This window comes from Salmo salar, chromosome 22, assembly GCF_965601325.2.
Source record: "Salmo salar chromosome 22, fSalSal1, whole genome shotgun sequence".
Lineage (NCBI taxonomy): Eukaryota > Metazoa > Chordata > Actinopteri > Salmoniformes > Salmonidae > Salmo > Salmo salar.
In genome coordinates this window covers 35118263-35138404 of record NC_138312.1, presented here as the reverse complement: position 1 = coordinate 35138404, position 20142 = coordinate 35118263, and the positions used below count along the sequence as shown (strand labels likewise).

Genomic DNA, 20142 nt, shown 5'->3' with positions numbered 1-20142 from the left:
TTGACAAACAATATCGAAACGCAATTTAAAAAACAGCAGTAGGGTGTAGGCCAGGTGTTGTCCTTGACCGTGGCCATGCACGTCCCCTAGAGCACGTGACTGATTGGAAATACATAACTAAGGATTTTAATTGCATGCCCCAAAACTGTCTTGTTGTCTACTATACGATCAAGACAATAGGCTATCAAATAATAGGCCTATGCTTATTTAGACCTTAGCCCAAATCCAGCCTGGCATTACCATTGGGATTGTTTTAGGATTCTGCAATTTAATGATTGTTATAGGTTCTGGGGTCGATTTTGGAAAAATATCACGTCATGACTTATTAAACAGACTACTGGTGGAATGTAGATTAGATTATTAAACTATTATGCGCTATAGCCATAATGCACCGTCGCCTACATAGGCGTATAGGCTATAGTAGCCCTATAAACTCTAACTTATGAAACAGAATCGTGGTCAGTTCAATCATAATTCCACTAAACTCAGGTGATGGACGTAAATGCTTTATAAATACAGGCTGCTATGCTTTCTTCAATTGAACTGAGCTATTAATTGATACTTACTATTCACTTGAATCCAATAGCATGAAATCCGTAGCTTTCTGTTAGCTTCATATTCTTCACAACTATAGGATACTTGTTCATATTTTAAATCAAGTACATTTTTAAACCCCAGATAAACTTTGATTAGTTCCACAACATTTTTTCAATGATTGTGACCATTGTTGATCCATGGTTGATCTAGGACGTTCCGCCATAGCGAGTGAGCCACAAGTGTGTAGTTATTGTACTGGTAAAGTTATGGGAAACTACACAGCCAAATATATGTATCAAGAAGTTACATATCACAAATGATATTTTCCCAAATTATATAAACTGCCACTTTCTATTGCTTTAGACTGCACTGTGCCTTTCATTCCAGGGCGTTTACTCATTAGATGTTTCTGTAGACCTGTCAAAGAACTCAGAATACAGGCTAGGGAATACTTTACGCCCTTGTACAGGCCATTACTTTAGTAACGTTTTATGCGATTCAAGGTCAGATAAACATATATTTGGACTCTTAATTAATTTGTTTTTCTAAATATGTAGCGATAAACCAGATGCGTCCTCCTTCTTAAGGACATCAGACTTCATACTGTGCATGCTATGCGATCGAATTTGATTAGACCAAAATACCGTACGTTTAATTTAAAATACTGCCTGCCTATATTCCTCTTCACAATCTCTCTTTCCCCTCTCTCTCCCTTTTAGAAGAAGGACAAGGCCTGCTCCCTAAGCATCAATCTCTTCTTCTTCATCCGCCGGTTCTGGAACCATATTTTAACCTGTTGGTCGCTGAGGTTTAGGCGGTCAGAGAGTTCCCTCCGCCGCTGTCTGGTGATGAACTCATTGAGCATGAAATCGCCTTCCAGCTCAGCCAGCTGGAGTTTAGAGTAGGGTTTACGTTTCTTTCGGGTTCGGGTGTGCATTGGATACCACGGGGCGCCTGTAGAGGGGGAGAAGAAGTGGATGGGTGAGCATGGATGAACGTATAGGCTCTATAGCCTATAGTTTGGCATGCATCACCAAGCTAAGGTAAAGGTCCTGCACTGCATCAGTTGATTCTATAGAGCTGGTTATCAGTGAGCTTTTGTCATTAGTGTGAGCAGTTCCTGGCCCAGTCTTAAAACAGACTCATTTAAAACAATGACTTAACATTCGGAGTAGATGATGGACACTCAAACAAATGATATTATACTACTACTGTTTATTATGTAAAAGGTATTTACAATTTTGAATTTCACCAAAGAATGTGTGGTGAGACAGTGGGACGTATGACATCTTGTAATTTGATTGTGGATAGATACGCTGTAATTCACATTAGTCTGTGTCAGGTTTACAGTGGCAGTTAAGGTCGTCAATAACGATAGTCTCACTCTCAACCATGCAAGCATATCGAATTGCCAAAGGCATGCAAGCTAGAGCTCTTGTGAATAACAGCATGTATTTTTTCGGTGTCTGATTTTATTTGCAACAAACTATCAAAAACCTTGAGTCTATGTTTTTGCTGACTTTATGCTGAAATCCTATAGGTTGAAATTGTTCAAAATATTTTGTGTCAATTCTCATTTTTACCACAAGACATTCTCATTTTTACCACAAACAATACCGATTTTTTATTGTGCTGTAAGGGTTTACTGGTGTGTAAAAGGCTGAGTGTAAACGAAAATATGTACCCTTCCTTGAATGCTTCCCCTAGCGGCGCTCACCCCAACATGCAAGCCTGGTATCAATTCAGCATCCTAAGAATTTATAAAGACGAGCAATAGGACTATCAACAAATCAGGAAATAAGATTCCAATGACAAAAACAAGCGCATAACATTCCATTGTTAATGTCCAATAACTCACCTCCACCCGCTGCTGTGCTTAGTGCGTGATTGCCAGGGGATGACAACGCCTGAGCGATGCCTGCAGAAGATTTGCTCCCTTCATTGAGCAGCGATGAACTGGAGTCAGATTCTAGGGATTGACAGGATGGCGGATCTTGGGTCAACTGCTCCGCGCCATAGTCGTATTTGGAAAATGTACCATTGTTGCCCATCCCGTTGTGCAGTCCATGCTCCGTCGTTATGGAGGAAGAGGAGTCTCCTCTTGCCCTCTCTTCACGTTTGAGGATTGCGCTTTCAGCGCAGGGTTCCCTGTTGCCGACACCATTGCTGTAAAAACATTTGCTTTCATCCTGTCTGGTGATTTCACATGTACGGTTGAAAGAGGGATTAATGGGCACGGGACTGCTAAAGTAGGATTGAGGATATCCATTGCACGGCTCCGAAGGGGTCCAAGGGAGCGAGCATACATTGTCCCTTCTTGGGTAGGAGAGAGAGGGTAGACCCGCCAGTTGTCCCCCGGACGCTCTGAAATTGGGGAGGTAAAATGTGTCTCCAGTGTGGATGTTTACCAAAGGTCCCACAAACCCGGACCCGGGATTAAGAAGATTATGCTCGCCCATTTCGGCGGGCCCGACCAAGAGCTTCTAGTTTATAGCGATCTGACATTTAACATAGTTAAACCAAGCGGCGCGCCTGATTGGTCGAATATGGTCACATGTCTTCACCAACTTGCGTTACAGAAGGTGCCACCCACTATGTCCATGTCTGACCAAACAAAACATGAACTTCTGTATTGTGGGTTTTATATGCTTTTTAAAATACATTTTATGCAAAAGAAAATCTGGGTTTGTTTTCTCTTTATTGCTTGTTTGATTTCTCCTTATTGCTTCAAAATACTCTACTCTTTAATTTTCAAGTGATGACCCAATCCATTAATATTAGGCTACAGGCCATATTGATCTTAATAACGTTTTCCCAGAGCCTGCCTTTTCTTTTTAATATGTCATTTAACAGTTACAAGGCAGTTGCACAAAGGTCTGTAAGTGTTATATTGTTTCCCCCCCACCAAATATCTACTGTTGTTGGGTGTGCATGCCTCACTCTTTATTTTAGAGCAAATTACAGACGAATTGAATGTCATATAAAGCTGTGATGCTCCACTTTACGGGTCTATTTTAGGGAACGACTGATACTCACAGGCTCACTTCTCTCACATTTACAGTAACAGGGTCAGTAAGTTGAAACCTTTGGCTCTGTTAAAAAAGATGATCTGCAATAAGGTTATTTTAAGAGCATTTCCAAGGAACAACTTCGACATTTATCCTATTAAACGTTCGTAGCAATACATTTGGTAGCTTGTTATTAGCTATTATTTTTATATGGGTTTAACAAGGTGGTCAAAGCAGCTTAAAAGCGCATCATCAGTCGAAATTCATCACAGTGCGTTTTTATTAATTGATTTGCAATTGAGCGGCCCTGTCACAAACAAGTTGAGTAAGGTAACTAAACATCTGTATGATACTGCGAAACAAGGGCTCACCGAGTAATGATAATATTTCATGGAAAGAAATGGCTAAATAGGCATGCACTGAGCCGTGCGCTTTTCAATGAGGAGACTGGCTGGTGCAATTAGGAAAGTGTTCCATTGCCTCTAAACACAACAACATGTAGGAAATGGAATTGAACAAAGACGTAATTTTTGGCTTAGACATAGGCCTACCCACTACCCACTTCTCATTTTAACATTACTCGTGTAGGCCTAATGTTGCTACTCTCGAAATTCCTGACAACCTTCACCGCTTTCTAATCATTTGTCTACTTGCCAAATTATAGCAATTACGTAAGCTGTAAACAAAACATTGCTTATTAAGAAATTGCTAATGGATTACCATTCTTGTTACAGTGCAATAGTGGGCCTATGTGTGCATACTCCACATCTTAAAGAGAGGAGTCGCTATTTTATCAATGTGTAATAAACCTGCCCATACATATCACTTTTCATGGAAGCATTGGCTTCTGCAGCAGCTTCTGCTATGCGACAAAAAATAAATGATAGTGTCTGTAAGGATTCATATTCGCCAAGAAGGATGGAGAGAGGCTAGGCCTAATATACAATGCCACATTTATAACTAACGTCAGCTTTGGAAGTTGGCAGTGCATTTGCATGTGCATTTGCGTACTTCTGTGAGAAAGAAAATATCACATTAGTCACAAAATAAAGATTGTTGTTATGTATGGAAAATTTAAATGGGATATCGAAAGCTTTGTATTCGAGCAACGGAAGGAAGGCTTCTGAGGTCAGAAGGAGTTAAAAATATAGCTAGAATACGTGAAATCTTTAATATTTGGGACATGTAAGTTAAAAAAGTGCCGCGGGTCTTAAACTGCATATGTGATAGATATTCAAAAAGCACGCATAGCCTGTTTCAGCTGTCAATCAATGTGTCCCCTTTTTACCAATGATAAAAGACAATTGTAGAAAACAGAAACAATATCTGATTCCCTTGCTAGTATGTTTTCTTTGGGGGTAAAGATTAGGGGGGATTTCATGTTTTGTTCTGCCTTAAATAACTGATGTAGTTAGTGGATCGTTCAAAACGACTTTTGTGTATGGGTCATCTTCCCTGGATTTTCAAATCAATAGCGTTCGGATTAGTAAAAAAAAATGGTTTAATCTTTTTAATCTTTTTTTTAACTAAGCAAGTCAGTTAAGAACAAATTCTTATTTACAATGACGGCCTACCGGGGAACAGTGGGTTAACTGCCTTGTTCAGGGGCAGAACGACAGATTTTCACCTGGCCCAAAGCTCTAACCACAAGGCTACCTGCCGCAATTAGTTACGCGGAGTAGGCCTATATGCTGCAAAAGTTCACAAAATGTTGTAGGCATATTATAATTCTTATCAGAAAAAGACACCATCAGTCATCGGCCTCCAGTCATTCACGGCTTCAGTCATTGCAAAGGTTAGGGTACTAGGCTGGTATTGACCAAAGTAGCAAGGGGAATCTCATAACAACAGTTTATGATATCTAGGATCACTAACACACAGGCCAATACATATTTGATGTTTGTGCTAATGTAGCCTATCCATTTCTCAGCGCACACAGTGCTTATCACAAGTTATGAGTTTAAAGAACAGTCAGTTTGGCAAACACGGAAGCTACCTTGGTGAAAGAGAAGATAAGGCCTTCCCATGCCGCATAATGACAACCATTGAAAAAAAAGAATAACTACAAAACCTGACGCCTCGAAAGGAAGCAGAAAACACAACATGATCACTTATATTTATATTGAACACAAGACTCAGGAATCACATTTTAACATACAGTTGTAAAAAGGTGGCAAAACTTCCGCGTTTCTCTGACTCAAGTTCTTTCTTTACGTTTTTTTTAAACCTTAGAACGCAATGAGCCTACCAATTGGCGCTTCGGCAGTTCAAGGTCACTGTCTAGTGCATTGATGTCTGCTGGCTCATTGACACAACTGTCAATCTCTCGCCATGTCCAGACAGGGACAATAGCGTCAACAAAGAGCGTTTCCTTCCTTTGAGTTCGTTACAACATGTTGTCAAAGTTACAGCACCGTTTTGAAACTCATGAGACTCTTTTGTCCCTCCAAAAATCATCCTGAAGCCAAATATTTGTCAGACGTGTTTACATTAGGCCACTATAGCTCATTATTAGATGGTAGCATTTAAAAAGTATAGCACTTGAGTTATCTAATCGTTGAGTAGCCTACTTTTATTTGTCCCATCAATATATGAATGTTTAAAAACATTTTAATGATTTTTCGTGAGAATTAAATTGTATAATTATTCAGTCTACAGCCTGTAGGTTGCGTCCAGGCAACACCAATAGCAATATTAAACTGACAATCTAAGAAACACAATTGGACAGTGGAATGTAAAAGAAACTAAGGACTGCAACTTAATCCCCTTCAATAATGTTTAATGCTGACGCGTGTCGGGGCGCCTTCATCAGAGCTCATCTTAGCACTTAACTGTTTCTTCATTATTTCAACAACTTCATCAACATGGCATCGATATCATTTTGTACAATTTTAATCTGAGTTTGACACAGATTGCAAGGCTATTTTTAAATGTAATCCACGTGTAATTAGTCTACAACACAATAAAAGCAGAACGTGTTTTTACTTCAGTCAAATTCAAATGCGCAACCTAAGTACCAATTTACCCCACCATCAATGGCTTGATCTAAACAAAATGGTAACGTATAATATATTATCGTATAAAGACAGCTAAAGTAAACAAAAAGAAGAGGGTTTATGCAGTTGGATAAAATAAACAAGCCTCAATTGAAGTAGGCTTATAAGGTTTAGTTTACAAGGCATCTGCAAATCATAATATGAAACTTAGGCTACAACATGGGCACCTAATAGGCTACTACATGGGCACCTAATAGGCTACTACATGGGCACCTAATAGGCTACTACATGGGCACCTAATAGGCTACTACATGGGCTTTGATTAAGAAAATATTCATACTTAGTCAATTGCATCCTTACTCCAATCGATAGGCCTATTTGGTACATTTTGTTTACCCTAAACCCCGAATATATCCAACGAATACATAGCCTAAAGACATCACCTGGGATGGCTTAAAATACTTTTCGAATGATGTTTTCTATTTGTAGGCTATATGACCTATTTTGCAACAGTCCGTGTGATTTGTTTGATAAGGCAACAACCGCATATTATGGACCCAAATGCGGTTTTGGCACTGTGATGCAAATCTCATAAATCTGTCTGGCTGTGTGGTGTGTGTCATAAAGACTTCCGATTACCTACCAAATTACTAATCCAGAATTAGTTATAACAATAAAAACTGTTAATCATATTTCGTCGCCAATAATTTTTGCTTAAAATCAGCATCTGCCATAATATGTTACAATATGTCATTTCCCTGCGTGTAAACGCGTCATCTGAAAGGAACGGCTGCAGCTTTTTGCTGATGCAATGTCAACACAGTTCAGCTGTTCAGCTTCAGGATAAAGGCTGTTCTTCTGGCTGACAAACTAGCTTTAAATCATGCAACATGACACATGCTATAAAAACGTCAATTCAAAAAAAGATTAATTAAACTACTACTATCAAGTACAATTGATAAAAACGCAACATTTCTGGGTGGGTGGTTGAGGTGGTTGTTTGGATTAGAGTAAGGCAAAATGTAATAAAATCTCAGATCATTAAGACAAATCTCTTGATCAAAAAACTAAAACTTGACCATGTTGTTGTTCTTCCAATTCTGCTCACCTATATACTGCAAAGGGTTAATCCATCCACTACTTCCTGGAATTTACATCCATCCACCACCAGAGGCTGTCATCCTCCTTCTCAGTTCAGCATACCCACTCAGGACAGCACATATTCACTCACTCATACTCCGGCCTAAACTCTGGTCGACTGACCATGAAAGCCTCCTCTCTCTGAGCTCTTTCCCTAGATCGGTCCCCACGGCTCTAATTTAAGATATTGACTCACACGAGTGGACAAAATCCCTGTTTTAATGTAGGCTAAATTATATCATGTAAATTATGTCAATTATAAAACTGAAGACAGAATGTGACAAGATATTCACCAAAGAAATATAGCCTAATATTTGAAGATGTTATCCAAAAACGAGCTATATTGTGGACTTTTTAGTTTAAGAACACTGTTCAAATGTAGGCAGGCTACAAGTGAGACAAAATAATACAGTATTACGGTATAGAGGCCCAGTGATTTTAAATGTAAACAAGCAGCTCAACAACGTGGTTTACCGAGACATAACAAAGTGATATTTGTCAAAAGCCGTTTAAATTTTTTTCGATATATCGAAATGTGAAATTGAAACGGCAGATGGTCTAAGGAATACCGATTGCCCACAGCTCAGAAACGTAATGCATGGGGATAAACATTAAAAACCTAAACTGAAAATATAATCCACATTGTATTATATTTAATTGGATAAGTGAATGCTACACTATCTTACGCACAAATAAACACGTGCGTAAAAGGCTCACTATTTCTTTAAAATGTTTGGCATTTGTTCAGCAACTGTTTCAAATGATTGTGTGTGTGTGACTTATTTACATTCTAGAAATTAATTTGTAGATTTTCAGATATTTGTTCTTATAAGAGCAGTCATCGAAACCACGCAAGAATTAGGACGTGCTATTCCAATATGTACAGTCTATCAAAAGTGTGCGCTAAACGCCTCCATAGGCCTATGATTGTACAATTCTCGCAATATATTCCAATAAAAATGTTCTTGCTATTTAAAATGAAACAAAATAACAAACCAATTAGTTTCGAAGCTGCCTGTCTTCACTAAAACATGCTACTCCTATTACAGAACCTTTAAGGTTGTTTTCTACCACTGCCATCTAGGCTACTTCATGAAATTGTGTAAGCAAAATGAGTGATAGTTCATAACCTTGGGCTACTGCACTCCCCACATGCAAACATACGACCATAGGTGTGCATGCACACATAAATAAATAAAGTTACATCTTAAGAGGACAAATCTCATGACGCTATTCTCTTTCAGGTTATTGAAGTCCTAAATCTGAAACGGGGCAGATATACACTCTTGATACAGCCATACAGTTCTGCACATCTATGTGAACTCAAGGTATAAAAACAGCCTACATACCTTCAAAGTTAGTTCATGGGCCACGTCTGTTTTCCTTTAAGGCAGATGCACAGCTCATCGCAAGCAGCACACCTTAAATCTCGATTTGAAAAGAACGCTACAGCTCAAACTTGTCAGTGTCAAACCTGATGGACTTGCAAGAAGTCAATGGTCTGTCTACCTGTTATACATGCTCAAAATACGACACACTCCCTATGATGACTGTGTAAGTGTGCTGTATAATTTAAGGTCTGGAGAGCGGGGCGAGATTATTCTGTAAAACCGTCAGGCAGAAAATAAGGAAACATACTAAGAATAAGAAATATAAACGAACGACAGAAACGGATTAAAATGGCTATACTTTGGGGATGATATCAAATAAGCATTGACAGTAAACTATTTTATGGAATGCTAGCGATAACCTTTCTAGACTAGAACAAACATTATATTGCCTTGCAAACAAACCGCGAAGCCGGTGCCCACCATCCATCCCACCAGAGAAAGGAAGCACAACCTTCCCTAGTTTGCTCTGCACGAGTTGTTGTTATGTCAAGGTCAAAGTGACTGCATAGTCATGGTCAAGGGTAGCCAAGAAGTGACGTACAGACACAAAAGACGAGGAGCTCCGCAGTTGCATTCCAGGGTCCGATACAAGCCCAAAAACTTCTGCTAAAAGTTTATTTAGCAAAATATACTAGCAACCAAGGCCTATGGTTAAAATGATGACGGATTTGTTGCGTTTTAGAGAGTATGGGCTACATTAATAATCAACACGACTATGGCGCAAATTTGGCTACTATTTGAGCACATGGGCTACCAAGCCTACCAAGTCAGCTAATGAATTTTGCTCGATTAAATTAAAAAACACTCAATATACCTTAGATAGCATATTTAAAGATACGTATAACCTCTTATGTGCTCTAATCACACGTCATCCACAAGCAATCTTACCAATATGCCAAAAGCACTATCACATAGGACTATAGAGTATTTAGTTGAGATCTGTCAATTCAGATAGGAGATGCTTCATGCAGTCTTCGCACGCAACTAGTAGCTCCGTATCCGTTTACACCTTCATTTTGAAATGGTGGGCTAGCATGTCCACTAAACGTTTTCCGAAAAAAAAAAAAAAGTGAATTTGAGACACAGATGCAAGATAATATAGTTGAAATATAGACTATTATGAACCTGTAAAAGAATTGTTGAATGTTGATGAAGAAAGTATAGCCTAACATGTCTTAGGGTAAAATGCACCGTATTCAAGGAATTACATGCTACACGAGGGTTCCTTTTTTTTACGCACAACTAAACGCCTGCGTAAAAGGCCAATTTCCTCAAAAATATTATCCATTCATTCACCGACTGTTTCAAAACTGTGTGACATTTCCATTGTCGAATTTAGATAAAAGAAAATGTACTCGACATAGGTATATATAGGCTTTAGATAATATATTATATTACAAACGTAGGCTATAAGAGTCATATGATAATCTGAAATGAGTTAATGCCATATCTTGGAACACATGAATGAATGAATCACATTGCTGCGGAGACTAAAAACTGAAACAGCCAAGCGGCCAAGCGACATAACAGATTTTTTATAGGCTACTGATTAAACGTTTTGTTAATAATTTACACAGACAATTCTTCTTTCGACAAAATACCTAGCCTATCATTCCATTTTGACAGAATCATATTCAGAATATGTAGTTTTAGTTTTCACTGAGATATTTTCACTTAACCTATAGACCGACTAAACCCAGTTTTGAAAGTGATTCATTTGGCATGACAATCTTCCAATTTCGAATTGAGATAGTAAGGAGGTTCATTTGTATCAGCTGGTCCTGAAGGAGATCGACTTTTTGGTTTTGAAACCAGAATTAAAATGATATGATGAGGACAAAGTCTGGATTGCGTAATCATTCTGGAATCTAAAGCCATAGTCATGGATCCTTTTTCAGCTGAGGGGTTCTTAACCATTTAGTCCAGGAGTAGCCATGCTTAACGTCAGTGAAGCTGGTTGCATGCAAGTTCAAAGAGGTAATGTTATCAAATTAGGCTGTGGCCAACTTACGGCACTTTTATTAACGATTCCACTTGAACATTTGAGGTTGGACTGCTGTTTATTTACCAAAGGAGAACATTTCCAAACATGCATCATTATAACCTAACTAGAATATCAACATAGGTTATTATTTCCTTTTTTTGGATTGTGGTCCATAATTTGGTAACTCAACAAAAATTCAAATGATTTTCTGATTTGCACAACATTTGCGCATACAGTCTTAGCTCTCATGCACCAACTAATAGTCAATGCGAAATTCAACGTAATTCCACATTGGTTCCACGTAATTTCATTGAAATGACGTAGAAACAACGTTGATTCAACCAGTGTGTGTCAGTTGGTGAAGACCTCAGACAAGGATAGATAGAATCATGTTATTCCGGGTGTAGCGAAATGCTTGTGCTTCTAGCTCCGACAGTGCAGTAATATCTAACAAGTGGTATCTAACAGTTTCACAACATATACCCAAAATACACGCACATCTAAGTAACAAATGGATTAAGAATATATATACAGTATTAGACTAAGATACAGTGGCATAGATAGTATAGAGTACAGAATATATATATGAGATGGGTGATGCAATATCTACAAACAATGAAAGTGACTAAGATAGGAACAGTGCCTTGCCTTGTTCAGGGGCAGAACGACAGATGTTTACCTTGTCAGCTCGAGGATTCGATGTTGCAACCTTTCGGTTACTAGTCCAACGCTCTAACCACTACCTGCAGCCCCAGAGATATGCAAGATACGGAGACAGTGGCCAGTGATTCCTAATCTATGTCTATAGGCAGCAGCCTTTGACGTGCTGGAGATGGCTGTTTAACAGTCAGTGGTGTATTATAGAATACAATACAGTATAGACATATGAGATGGGTGATGCAATATGTTAACACAATTTAAAAGCGACTAAGATACCGTAGAATAGTATAGAGTACAGTTTATACATATGAGATGAGTAATGCTAGATATAGAACATTATTAAAGTGGCTAGTGATCAATTTCTAAAAGTGGCCAGTGATTCCTAATCTATGTCTATAGGCAGCAGCCTCTGATGTGCTAGTGATGGCTGTTTAACAGTCTGATGGCCTTGAGATAGAAGCTGTTTTTCAGTCTCTCGGTCCCAGCTTTGATGCACCTGTACTGACCTCGCCTTCTGGATGATAGCGGGGTGAACAGGCAGTGGCTCGGGTGGTTGATGTCCTTGATGATCTTTTTGGCCTTCTTATGGCATCGGGTGCTGTAGGTGTCCAGGAGGTCGGAAAGTTTGCCACCGGTAATGAGTTGGGCAGACCGCATCACCTTCTGGAGAGCTTTGCGGTTGTGGGCGATACAGTTGGTGTACCAGGCGGTGATAGAGCAGTACCAGGTGGTGATAGAGCCCGACAGGATGCATCTGTAAAAGTGTGTGAGGGTTTTAGGGGTTAAGCCAAATTTCTTTAGCCACCTGAGGTTGAAGAGGCGCTGTTGCGCCTTCTTCACCACGCTGTCTGTGTTGGTGGACCATTTCAGTTTGTCAGTGATGTGTATGCCGAGGAACTTGAAGCTTTCCACCTTCTCCACTGCAGTCCCATTGATGTAGATAGGGGGGTGCTCCCTCTGCTGTTTCCTGAAGTTCCACGATCATCTCCTTTGATTTGTTGACGTTGAGTGAGAGGTCATTTTCCTGGCACCACACCTCAGAGTAGACATTAAGTGATAAAACCTGATAAGTGGGAGACGGGTACAGATAGAGGGTCATGTTGATAAAATAGAAAACAGATTCTATAGAAAACAGATCCATTTGATCTTGTTTGATCGGTATATTTATTTATGAAACATGTTACCATTGAGTACATTTCGATCGAGCACCACATCACAGTTCAAATACTGCACCAAATAAAAGGAAGAAAACGTCTTACAATCGGAATGCACAGCCCGAATGCTATAAAACCTAACTCACTATACAAACCAAATGGCAAAGGATTCTGCATGAATATGCAATACTTTTTAATATTCTTATACTGATTACAATCATTCCAGTTGCATTACAGAGACATATCCTTCACTGACAAAAATGATCAAAATATGAGAACCATAAAATAGTCTGTAGCAATTTACAACGCTTGTCACATGAGACAACTTTTTATTAAATATGCATGGCACTGTACAATAGACAATAGTAACCTTGCTCAATCCCGTGGGATCAAACTAAAACGGCCATATACAATATCATTGAAAAGTGAGTTTTCAGTCTTGATGCATCCAATACCTGAAAATGTCTGAACAAGATAACTGTATGAAATCCCCACAGACCTCCGTTTACTTTATCAGGCACAAAAGTTTGTATTTTAGGTCTGAGGCTATACCAACAATGCTGGTATTGCTTTCAATGCTCCTGTAAGGATGTGATCATTCGTTCCAACCAGTTTTCATTCAATCTTCTGTATTTTCCCCCAGTTTATGTCCAAATAGGGAGGTGAGATAAAGTTTGTGTTTTGCAATGCATCATAGGTGAGAATTCTGTCGATATAAATATCGAGCGTTTCTGTGATAAAAGTATTTGAGTTGTCATGCCAGTGAGATTGGACTGAATCAAGTGGCATGCATGTGAGAGCTTGATTTAGATTTACAGACACATTTTTTCTCCTTCACCCGCCGGTTCTGGAACCAGATGGTGACCTGGCGTTCGGAGAGATTAGAAGTGGCAGATATTCGACGTCTCTTGTCTTTGGTGATGAACTTGCTGGCTGCGTACTCTTTCTCTAGTTCCTTCAGCTGGATCTTGGTGTAAGGAACTCGCTTTTTGCGGCCTCGTCTGTAGCTGCTGACTTCTGGTTGCAAAGAGACGACATCTGAGAAAAGAAGGGCATAACACACTGAAAGGAAGGCCCGAGAAAACAACGACTGTTAGCCTACATTTGAAAATGAGAAGAAACAATTGGAAATATTGTTTTTTATTTAATTTTATGACAGGCAGAACAATGTGAAAGCACGCAGCACTGGATTCTGATGCATTGCATTTAAAATCATTTCATTTTGTGAAGTTCATGGTCATGGTAGATTGGGCAGGGCTAGGCTATAGGCTACTTTATTAAGATGGGCCTAAATATTTGAGGTAGGCTATGGTTAGACTGCAGTCATTATGGTATAGTTATATCAAAATATACACTTCATGACCAAAAGTATGTGGACCTGGATCGCAGTTGCCATTCCAATTCATCTCAAATGTGTTCATGGGGTTGAGGTCAGGGCTCTGTGCAGGACAGTCAAGTTCTTCCACACCAATCTCAACAAACCATTTTTGTATGGCTCTCACTTTGTGTACGGGGGCATTGACATGTTGAAACAGGAAAAGGGCCTTCCCCAAACTGTTGCCACAAAGTTGGAAGCACAGAATCGTCTAGAATGTCATTGCATGCTGTAGCGTTAAGATTTCCATTCACTGAAACTAAGGGGCCTAGCCCGAACCATGACAAACAGCCCCAGACCATTGTTCCTCCGCCACCAAACTTTATAGTTGGCACTATACATTGGGGCAGGTAGCATTATTCTGGCATCCGCCAAAACTAGATTCATCCGTCGGACTGCCAGATGGTGAAGCGTGGTTCATCACTCCAGAGAACGCGTTTCCACTGCTCCAGAGTCCAATGGTGGCGAGCTTTACACCACTCCAGCCGACTCTTGGCATTGTGTATGGTGATCTTAGGCAGCTGCTCGGCCATGGAAACCAATTTCATGAAGCTCCCGATGAACAGCTATTGTCCTGACGTTGCTTCTACAGGCAGTTTGGAACTCTGTAGTGAGTGTTGCAACCGAGGACAGATGATGTTTTACACGCTACGCGCTTCAGCACTCAGTGGTCCCATTCTGTGAGCTTGTGTGACCTACCACTTCGCAGCTGAGGCGTTGTTGCTCCTAGACATTTCCACTTCACAATAACAGCACTTACAGTTGACCACGGCAGCTCTAGCAGTGCAGAAATGTGACAAATTGAGTTGTTGGAAAGATGGCATCCTATGATGGTGCCACGTTGAAAGTCACTGAGCTCTTCAGTAAGCCCATTCTACTGCCAATGTTTGTCTATGGATATTGCATGGCTGTGTGCTCGATTTTATAACCCTGTCAGCAACGGGTGTGGCTGAAATAGCTGAATCCACTAATTTGAAGGGGTGTCCACATACTTTTCTATATTGTTTATACTTTTCTATATTGTTTATATTATTTATATATTATCTAAATGTTTTAATGACTTTGGCCTTGCCAAGCCCATCTCCTGAAGTCCTCAGACATGGATGTATGTCTAATACTGACTTGTATCACAGCGACCTGCTGGCTAGGCACACCATGATGACTATTTAGTCCAAACATAGATATGTAACCTATGCATAAAAATGAAATTGGCATACTGACAGGAAAACACTGCGAATATTAAGCCTTAATAATCTGAATTGGGGCTATGATTAGCAAGAAGGCACCTCGGGTGTGGAGGTGTGGTATATGTGGTATATACCAAGGGCTGTTCTTATGCACGACAGAACGCGTAGGGCCTGGATACAGCCCTTAGATTTGGTATATTAGCAATATAACACAAACACCTGAGGTGCCTTTTTGCTATTGTAAACTGGTTACCAACGTAATTAGAGCAGTAAAAATAAATGTTTTGTCATACACGTGGTACACGGTCTGATATACAGTAACATGGCGGTCAGCCAATCAGAATTCAGGGCTCGAACCACCCAGTTTATAATATCACTTGTAATAGGTTGGGAATAGTCTGGGCAGCTAATCCTATCTATATTAATGGCCCCTGATTTTAAACTTGATTGCAGCTTCAATTGATGTAATAGAAGACATCACATCCTATTCATTTGATCATGTGGATGGGTTGTGCTCATTAGTTTGGTTTGTTAAAAGTCCCATTATAGCCTATTTATTAATTCTAATGAGTTTTATTTCAGAGGGTTTCATTAAAGAGCGCATCGACAGCAGAGATTATATAAAGGACTATTTTAATGAGGTCATGAACAACATTATGAATGGTTAATTGGTCAGTCGAACCAAGGACAATAAAAAATACAACTGTACAGTCTATATGAAAATGTTTGACTGTTCAAACACAGTAAGTCTATTCTGTGTTATGGGCATATAGCCCCAATACTACATTATATTACAATAGGCTATTGACTGTATTGGCCTACGACAAGTGGTAATACAAGCTCCAAATGGCATAGTGTCAATTTTTTGCTAGATTGTGAATGATAAGCCAATCAATCTATGAGCTATTCGTCAACAAGGCAGTATTCAGAAATAATATGTGCTATTCAATAGTGGCAGTCGGCCTACTTGTCTCTCTGCTGTTTATATGACGGAGTGTCACCACATAACTAACGGATCAATTCGGTTGAACTAGACAATTTATACATGAAAGGTTTCTATGGCTACGTATAAAAACGGAAACAAAACTGAAAATGCACATTTCTATGAATTGACTCAACGCATTCATAGCCTGGATAATTTATTTGTCTCTCCCCCCCCCCTCACACACACACACACACACACACACACACACACACACACACACACACACACACACCTCACTCACTCCCCCCCCCCCCCCGGAGTCACCCTTGATTACCATTGATTTGGCATTGAATTTGAAATATTCACGAAAAAAAACTGAAAACAAATGCGCTCGCAATATCAAATTGAGAAAAAACGCAAGGCGTAAAAATCGCGAGCTTCAAGGCACCACTCCCTGTTATGACTAGATTTACTGCAATGAGCAAATATCTGTTATTTTATCCTTGAGGGCAACGGTTCCCTGCTCCAATCCATAAACCTAATTGTAGCGACTATAAAATCAAAGGTATTGTTTTTTGCATTGTTTCTAGTCCAATATCCGGCTATTGAAAAATGGCCTCTTCTCCGGAATTGAACGCAAAGACGAACATAAACAAACACGATCACTACCCTGTGATATCATGCACATCAAGTGCGTTATAGTCATAAGCTGTTTTATATGACAAGGCTATACAAAGGAAACGGGTTTTAAATTAATAAATGAATAAATAAAAGCAAACGTGTGTCATGAAATGTCGATCCTTTTTCCAACGTTCCTAAATTGTTGCCACCCCTGCAAAAAAATGTAATAAAAAAAGAGTGTGTATATATATATTATATTAATTATATACACACACACACATTTTTTTTTATTACATTTTTTTGCAGGGGTGGCAACAATTTAGCAACGGTGGGCTACCACTGCTAAATGAATATAGGGGAAACACTGCGCGCGCGCGCACACACACACACACACACACACACACACACACACACACACACACACACACACACTTTTGGTCCTGTTCGTCTTAGTGCATTGCAGGTAACACTAACACGTGTGAAGCGTAAAAACCACTTGGTATTATAAAACATTACATGAACCAAGCATTTTATTAAAAGTGAAAAGGTTTTCATACCTGGGAATGGAGATTTCCAGAGATGTGTTGACTGTGTTTGCTCTTTAGAACAGTACACCTGTCCGTCCCAGCCATTAGATAGAGCCCAATGCTGATATCCATCCATGGGAATCAAAGTATCATGTCTCGGTTCCGGGTGCGCACTGATACCGGGAACCACAGACACGTCCAAGTAACCTGGGACAGTCTGGTATGAACTGGCAAAACTCGGGTAAAAGGCGAACTCCTTTGCCCTGCCTGACAGCTCTTCCGTGGGCAGTGCGGCGCTTGGTTCTGTATACTTCTCGGCATGGTGGTAAGAGCATGGCTTCTGCTGCAAGTTAACGTTGTGAGAGTGTGACAATCGACAACCGTAATAAGGGCTTCCGAACGGGTAGCCATAACCCAGGGTGGTGCTAGAGGAAGTCTGGGTAGCGGGGCAATGTCGCCCTGTGTCCTGGGAGGGTATGTCCGAGTACACAGAACCCTGGTGGCTGAGGCTGCCGGAGTGTCGTCCCAACGCTGAGTGCGAGATCAGCTCCCTGCAGTGGGTAGCAGGACAATTCCCGCCTAGTCCCTCCATTGATTGGTTTTTATTCTGATTATTTTCATTCGGGCTTTTTTCATATACGTACATTAAGGTGTCCGCCCAGGGTGGATGCAGAACCAGCGAAGTCGTCATATCACGGGTTGCCGAAGCTTTTTAAAAGTCGACTACTCCAAGACTGACACCTCATCTCCAAGCACATTTTACGCATGCGCAATACCCAAGTGTCCAGTTCATTATTGAGACCCTAGGATCCGCCGACACGTGATACAATAACGAGACCGACACGAGAGTGTGCTAGGGGTGGGGGCGAGTGGCTCATCCCTTTAAACCACCACTGGTGTTTGTTTCTTGATTGCAAAGCCCAGCGGATACTCTCATTGGCTTGGGTTGTCAGAGGCAAGTATCCTTAAAGGGGACGTAAAACATGCTCAACAGTTTGAAGGTGGAAGAGGCCATAATCTTCATATTTTACAAAACGGAAAAGTATTTAATCTAAACCACACGGGCGATGTGGCGCCGGGCCAGTGATACTATTTAGATACGTGTGAGGATTTTCAGGTTCTTGATAAGGTAAAGATTAGGCATGTTGGGCGTATTTTGGTTAAACAATATTCTGATGTAATCAACTAGTCTAAGGCACATCACTTACAGTCTAATGTTTTGAAATACAACATTTAGCAACCATCAGCAAAAGGATAGGCTACGTTTGAGTTTTAAAAGTTACAATGTCTGTAAAGAGAACCGGAGTTTGTTGGCTGTGGGAACTTTTAAATGTAGCATATGCCATTAAACAACAGTCGATTTAGTCAAAATGTCTAATCTTACCAGAAGACGCAGAGTGCAGCATAACACACCACCCTTCAAAATGGGATTGTAATTTATAGGACTTTTGGTAAGAAATTGTTTTTCTTGTCGTAGGCTCTGTCAATGGTAGATAGGCCTGTCTGAAACTTTCTGATGATTCTCAATGCGTAATGACAGCTACATTTATTTAACTTGACTGACATTTTTCAATGTTCAAATTCCAAGACATGTTTGTTTGAATCTAATAATGATTGGTAGGCTTATTTGCGTCAATGTAGGCCTACCACTATCGCAACATAGCAATCTGACACAAGAAAATAACAATGGAAATAATAAAGACATTAAATATAAAATAAAATAAACCTTTTCTCTACGGCACAGAGAAACCACTTTGTTTTGCTCGTATCCAATGCGCGGTTGGATACCCGGAAATAGTGGTTTGTTGAGACATGCAACTGCTTGGTCTTTATAATTTGGGGGTATTAAACATAAATTGCGGTGCAATTTTGGCAAAACTGAAAATATGAAAAACATAGGCTATAGACTATCCACCCCTCCTAAATATGCATATTTTCTAATATAACATGAACGTTTTCTCCAAAACAGTGGTCCATGCATATTCTTCAATCTAACAGAATGTATTATTTTCTCCAGTATAGGCTAATGAACAATAAAGATGTGTATTGGCCGTTTTTGTCATCTGAGTCAAAAATCTGTGTAAGGGACGCAAGGCCTTGGTCTTGCGCCCATGCTTGCGCCTGTACTCAAATGATTTAATCGGACAATACATTATTGACCAACCATAATGCCTTACATTGCATAGACGACGTGCTAAACATAGTTAAAATGTAGGATATTACTATATTCTAAGAACAGTGTTTTGGGGGGCGTGTATGTACTGGGCGAGAACGTGTTTCGTGAAGTTTCTGTCGCACTATAAACACAACATTGTGATTATTTAAGCCCATCTAAAATCCCAGTTAGTTTTAGTACAACACAAGAAGGACACCATGGTGGTCATGAGGCAGTCCTGTATAGCTAAATGCACCAGGTATGGGCGCTGTGTCAAACGCACCATGAAACAAACCACAGCCTACCAGGGCTCTCCAACCCTGTTCCTGGAGAGCTACCCTCCTGCAGGTTTTCTCTCCAACCTCATTTGTAACTAACCTGATTCAGCGTATCAACCAGCTAATTATTAGAATCAGGTGTGCTAGATTAGGGTTGGAGCGAAAACCTACAGGATGGTAGCTCTCCAGGAACAGGGTTGGAGA

General features: G+C 40.0%; 2 protein-coding genes across 2 annotated transcripts; both read right to left on the bottom strand.

Annotated features, from left to right (window-relative positions):
* Positions 1-1252: 1252 nt before the first annotated feature.
* Positions 1253-2996, bottom strand: hoxc12 (homeobox C12). Its single transcript, NM_001139544.1, has 2 exons — positions 2396-2996; positions 1253-1491 (listed from the first exon to the last, which is right to left on the bottom strand). The coding sequence occupies exons 1-2, from the start codon at positions 2994-2996 to the stop codon at positions 1253-1255; spliced, it is 840 nt and encodes a 279-aa protein (NP_001133016.1).
* A 10652-nt stretch (positions 2997-13648) lies between these two features.
* Positions 13649-18196, bottom strand: hoxc13 (homeobox C13). The gene is made up of 2 exons (NM_001139543.1): positions 17536-18196; positions 13649-13908 (listed from the first exon to the last, which is right to left on the bottom strand). The coding sequence occupies exons 1-2, from the start codon at positions 18194-18196 to the stop codon at positions 13649-13651; spliced, it is 921 nt and encodes a 306-aa protein (NP_001133015.1).
* Between the last annotated feature and the right edge of the window lie 1946 nt (positions 18197-20142).

Coding starts and splice junctions, on each gene's coding strand:
- hoxc13 (NM_001139543.1), bottom strand. CDS start 18,196: ATGACGACTTCGCTGGTTCTGCATCCACCCTGGGCGGACACCTTAATG. Junction 13,909..17,535: donor CTGGAAATCTCCATTCCCAG/GTATGAAAACCT, acceptor TTCTTTTCTCAG/ATGTCGTCTCTTTGCAACCA.
- hoxc12 (NM_001139544.1), bottom strand. CDS start 2,996: ATGGGCGAGCATAATCTTCTTAATCCCGGGTCCGGGTTTGTGGGACCT. Junction 1,492..2,395: donor AAGCACAGCAGCGGGTGGAG/GTGAGTTATTGG, acceptor CCCCCTCTACAG/GCGCCCCGTGGTATCCAATG.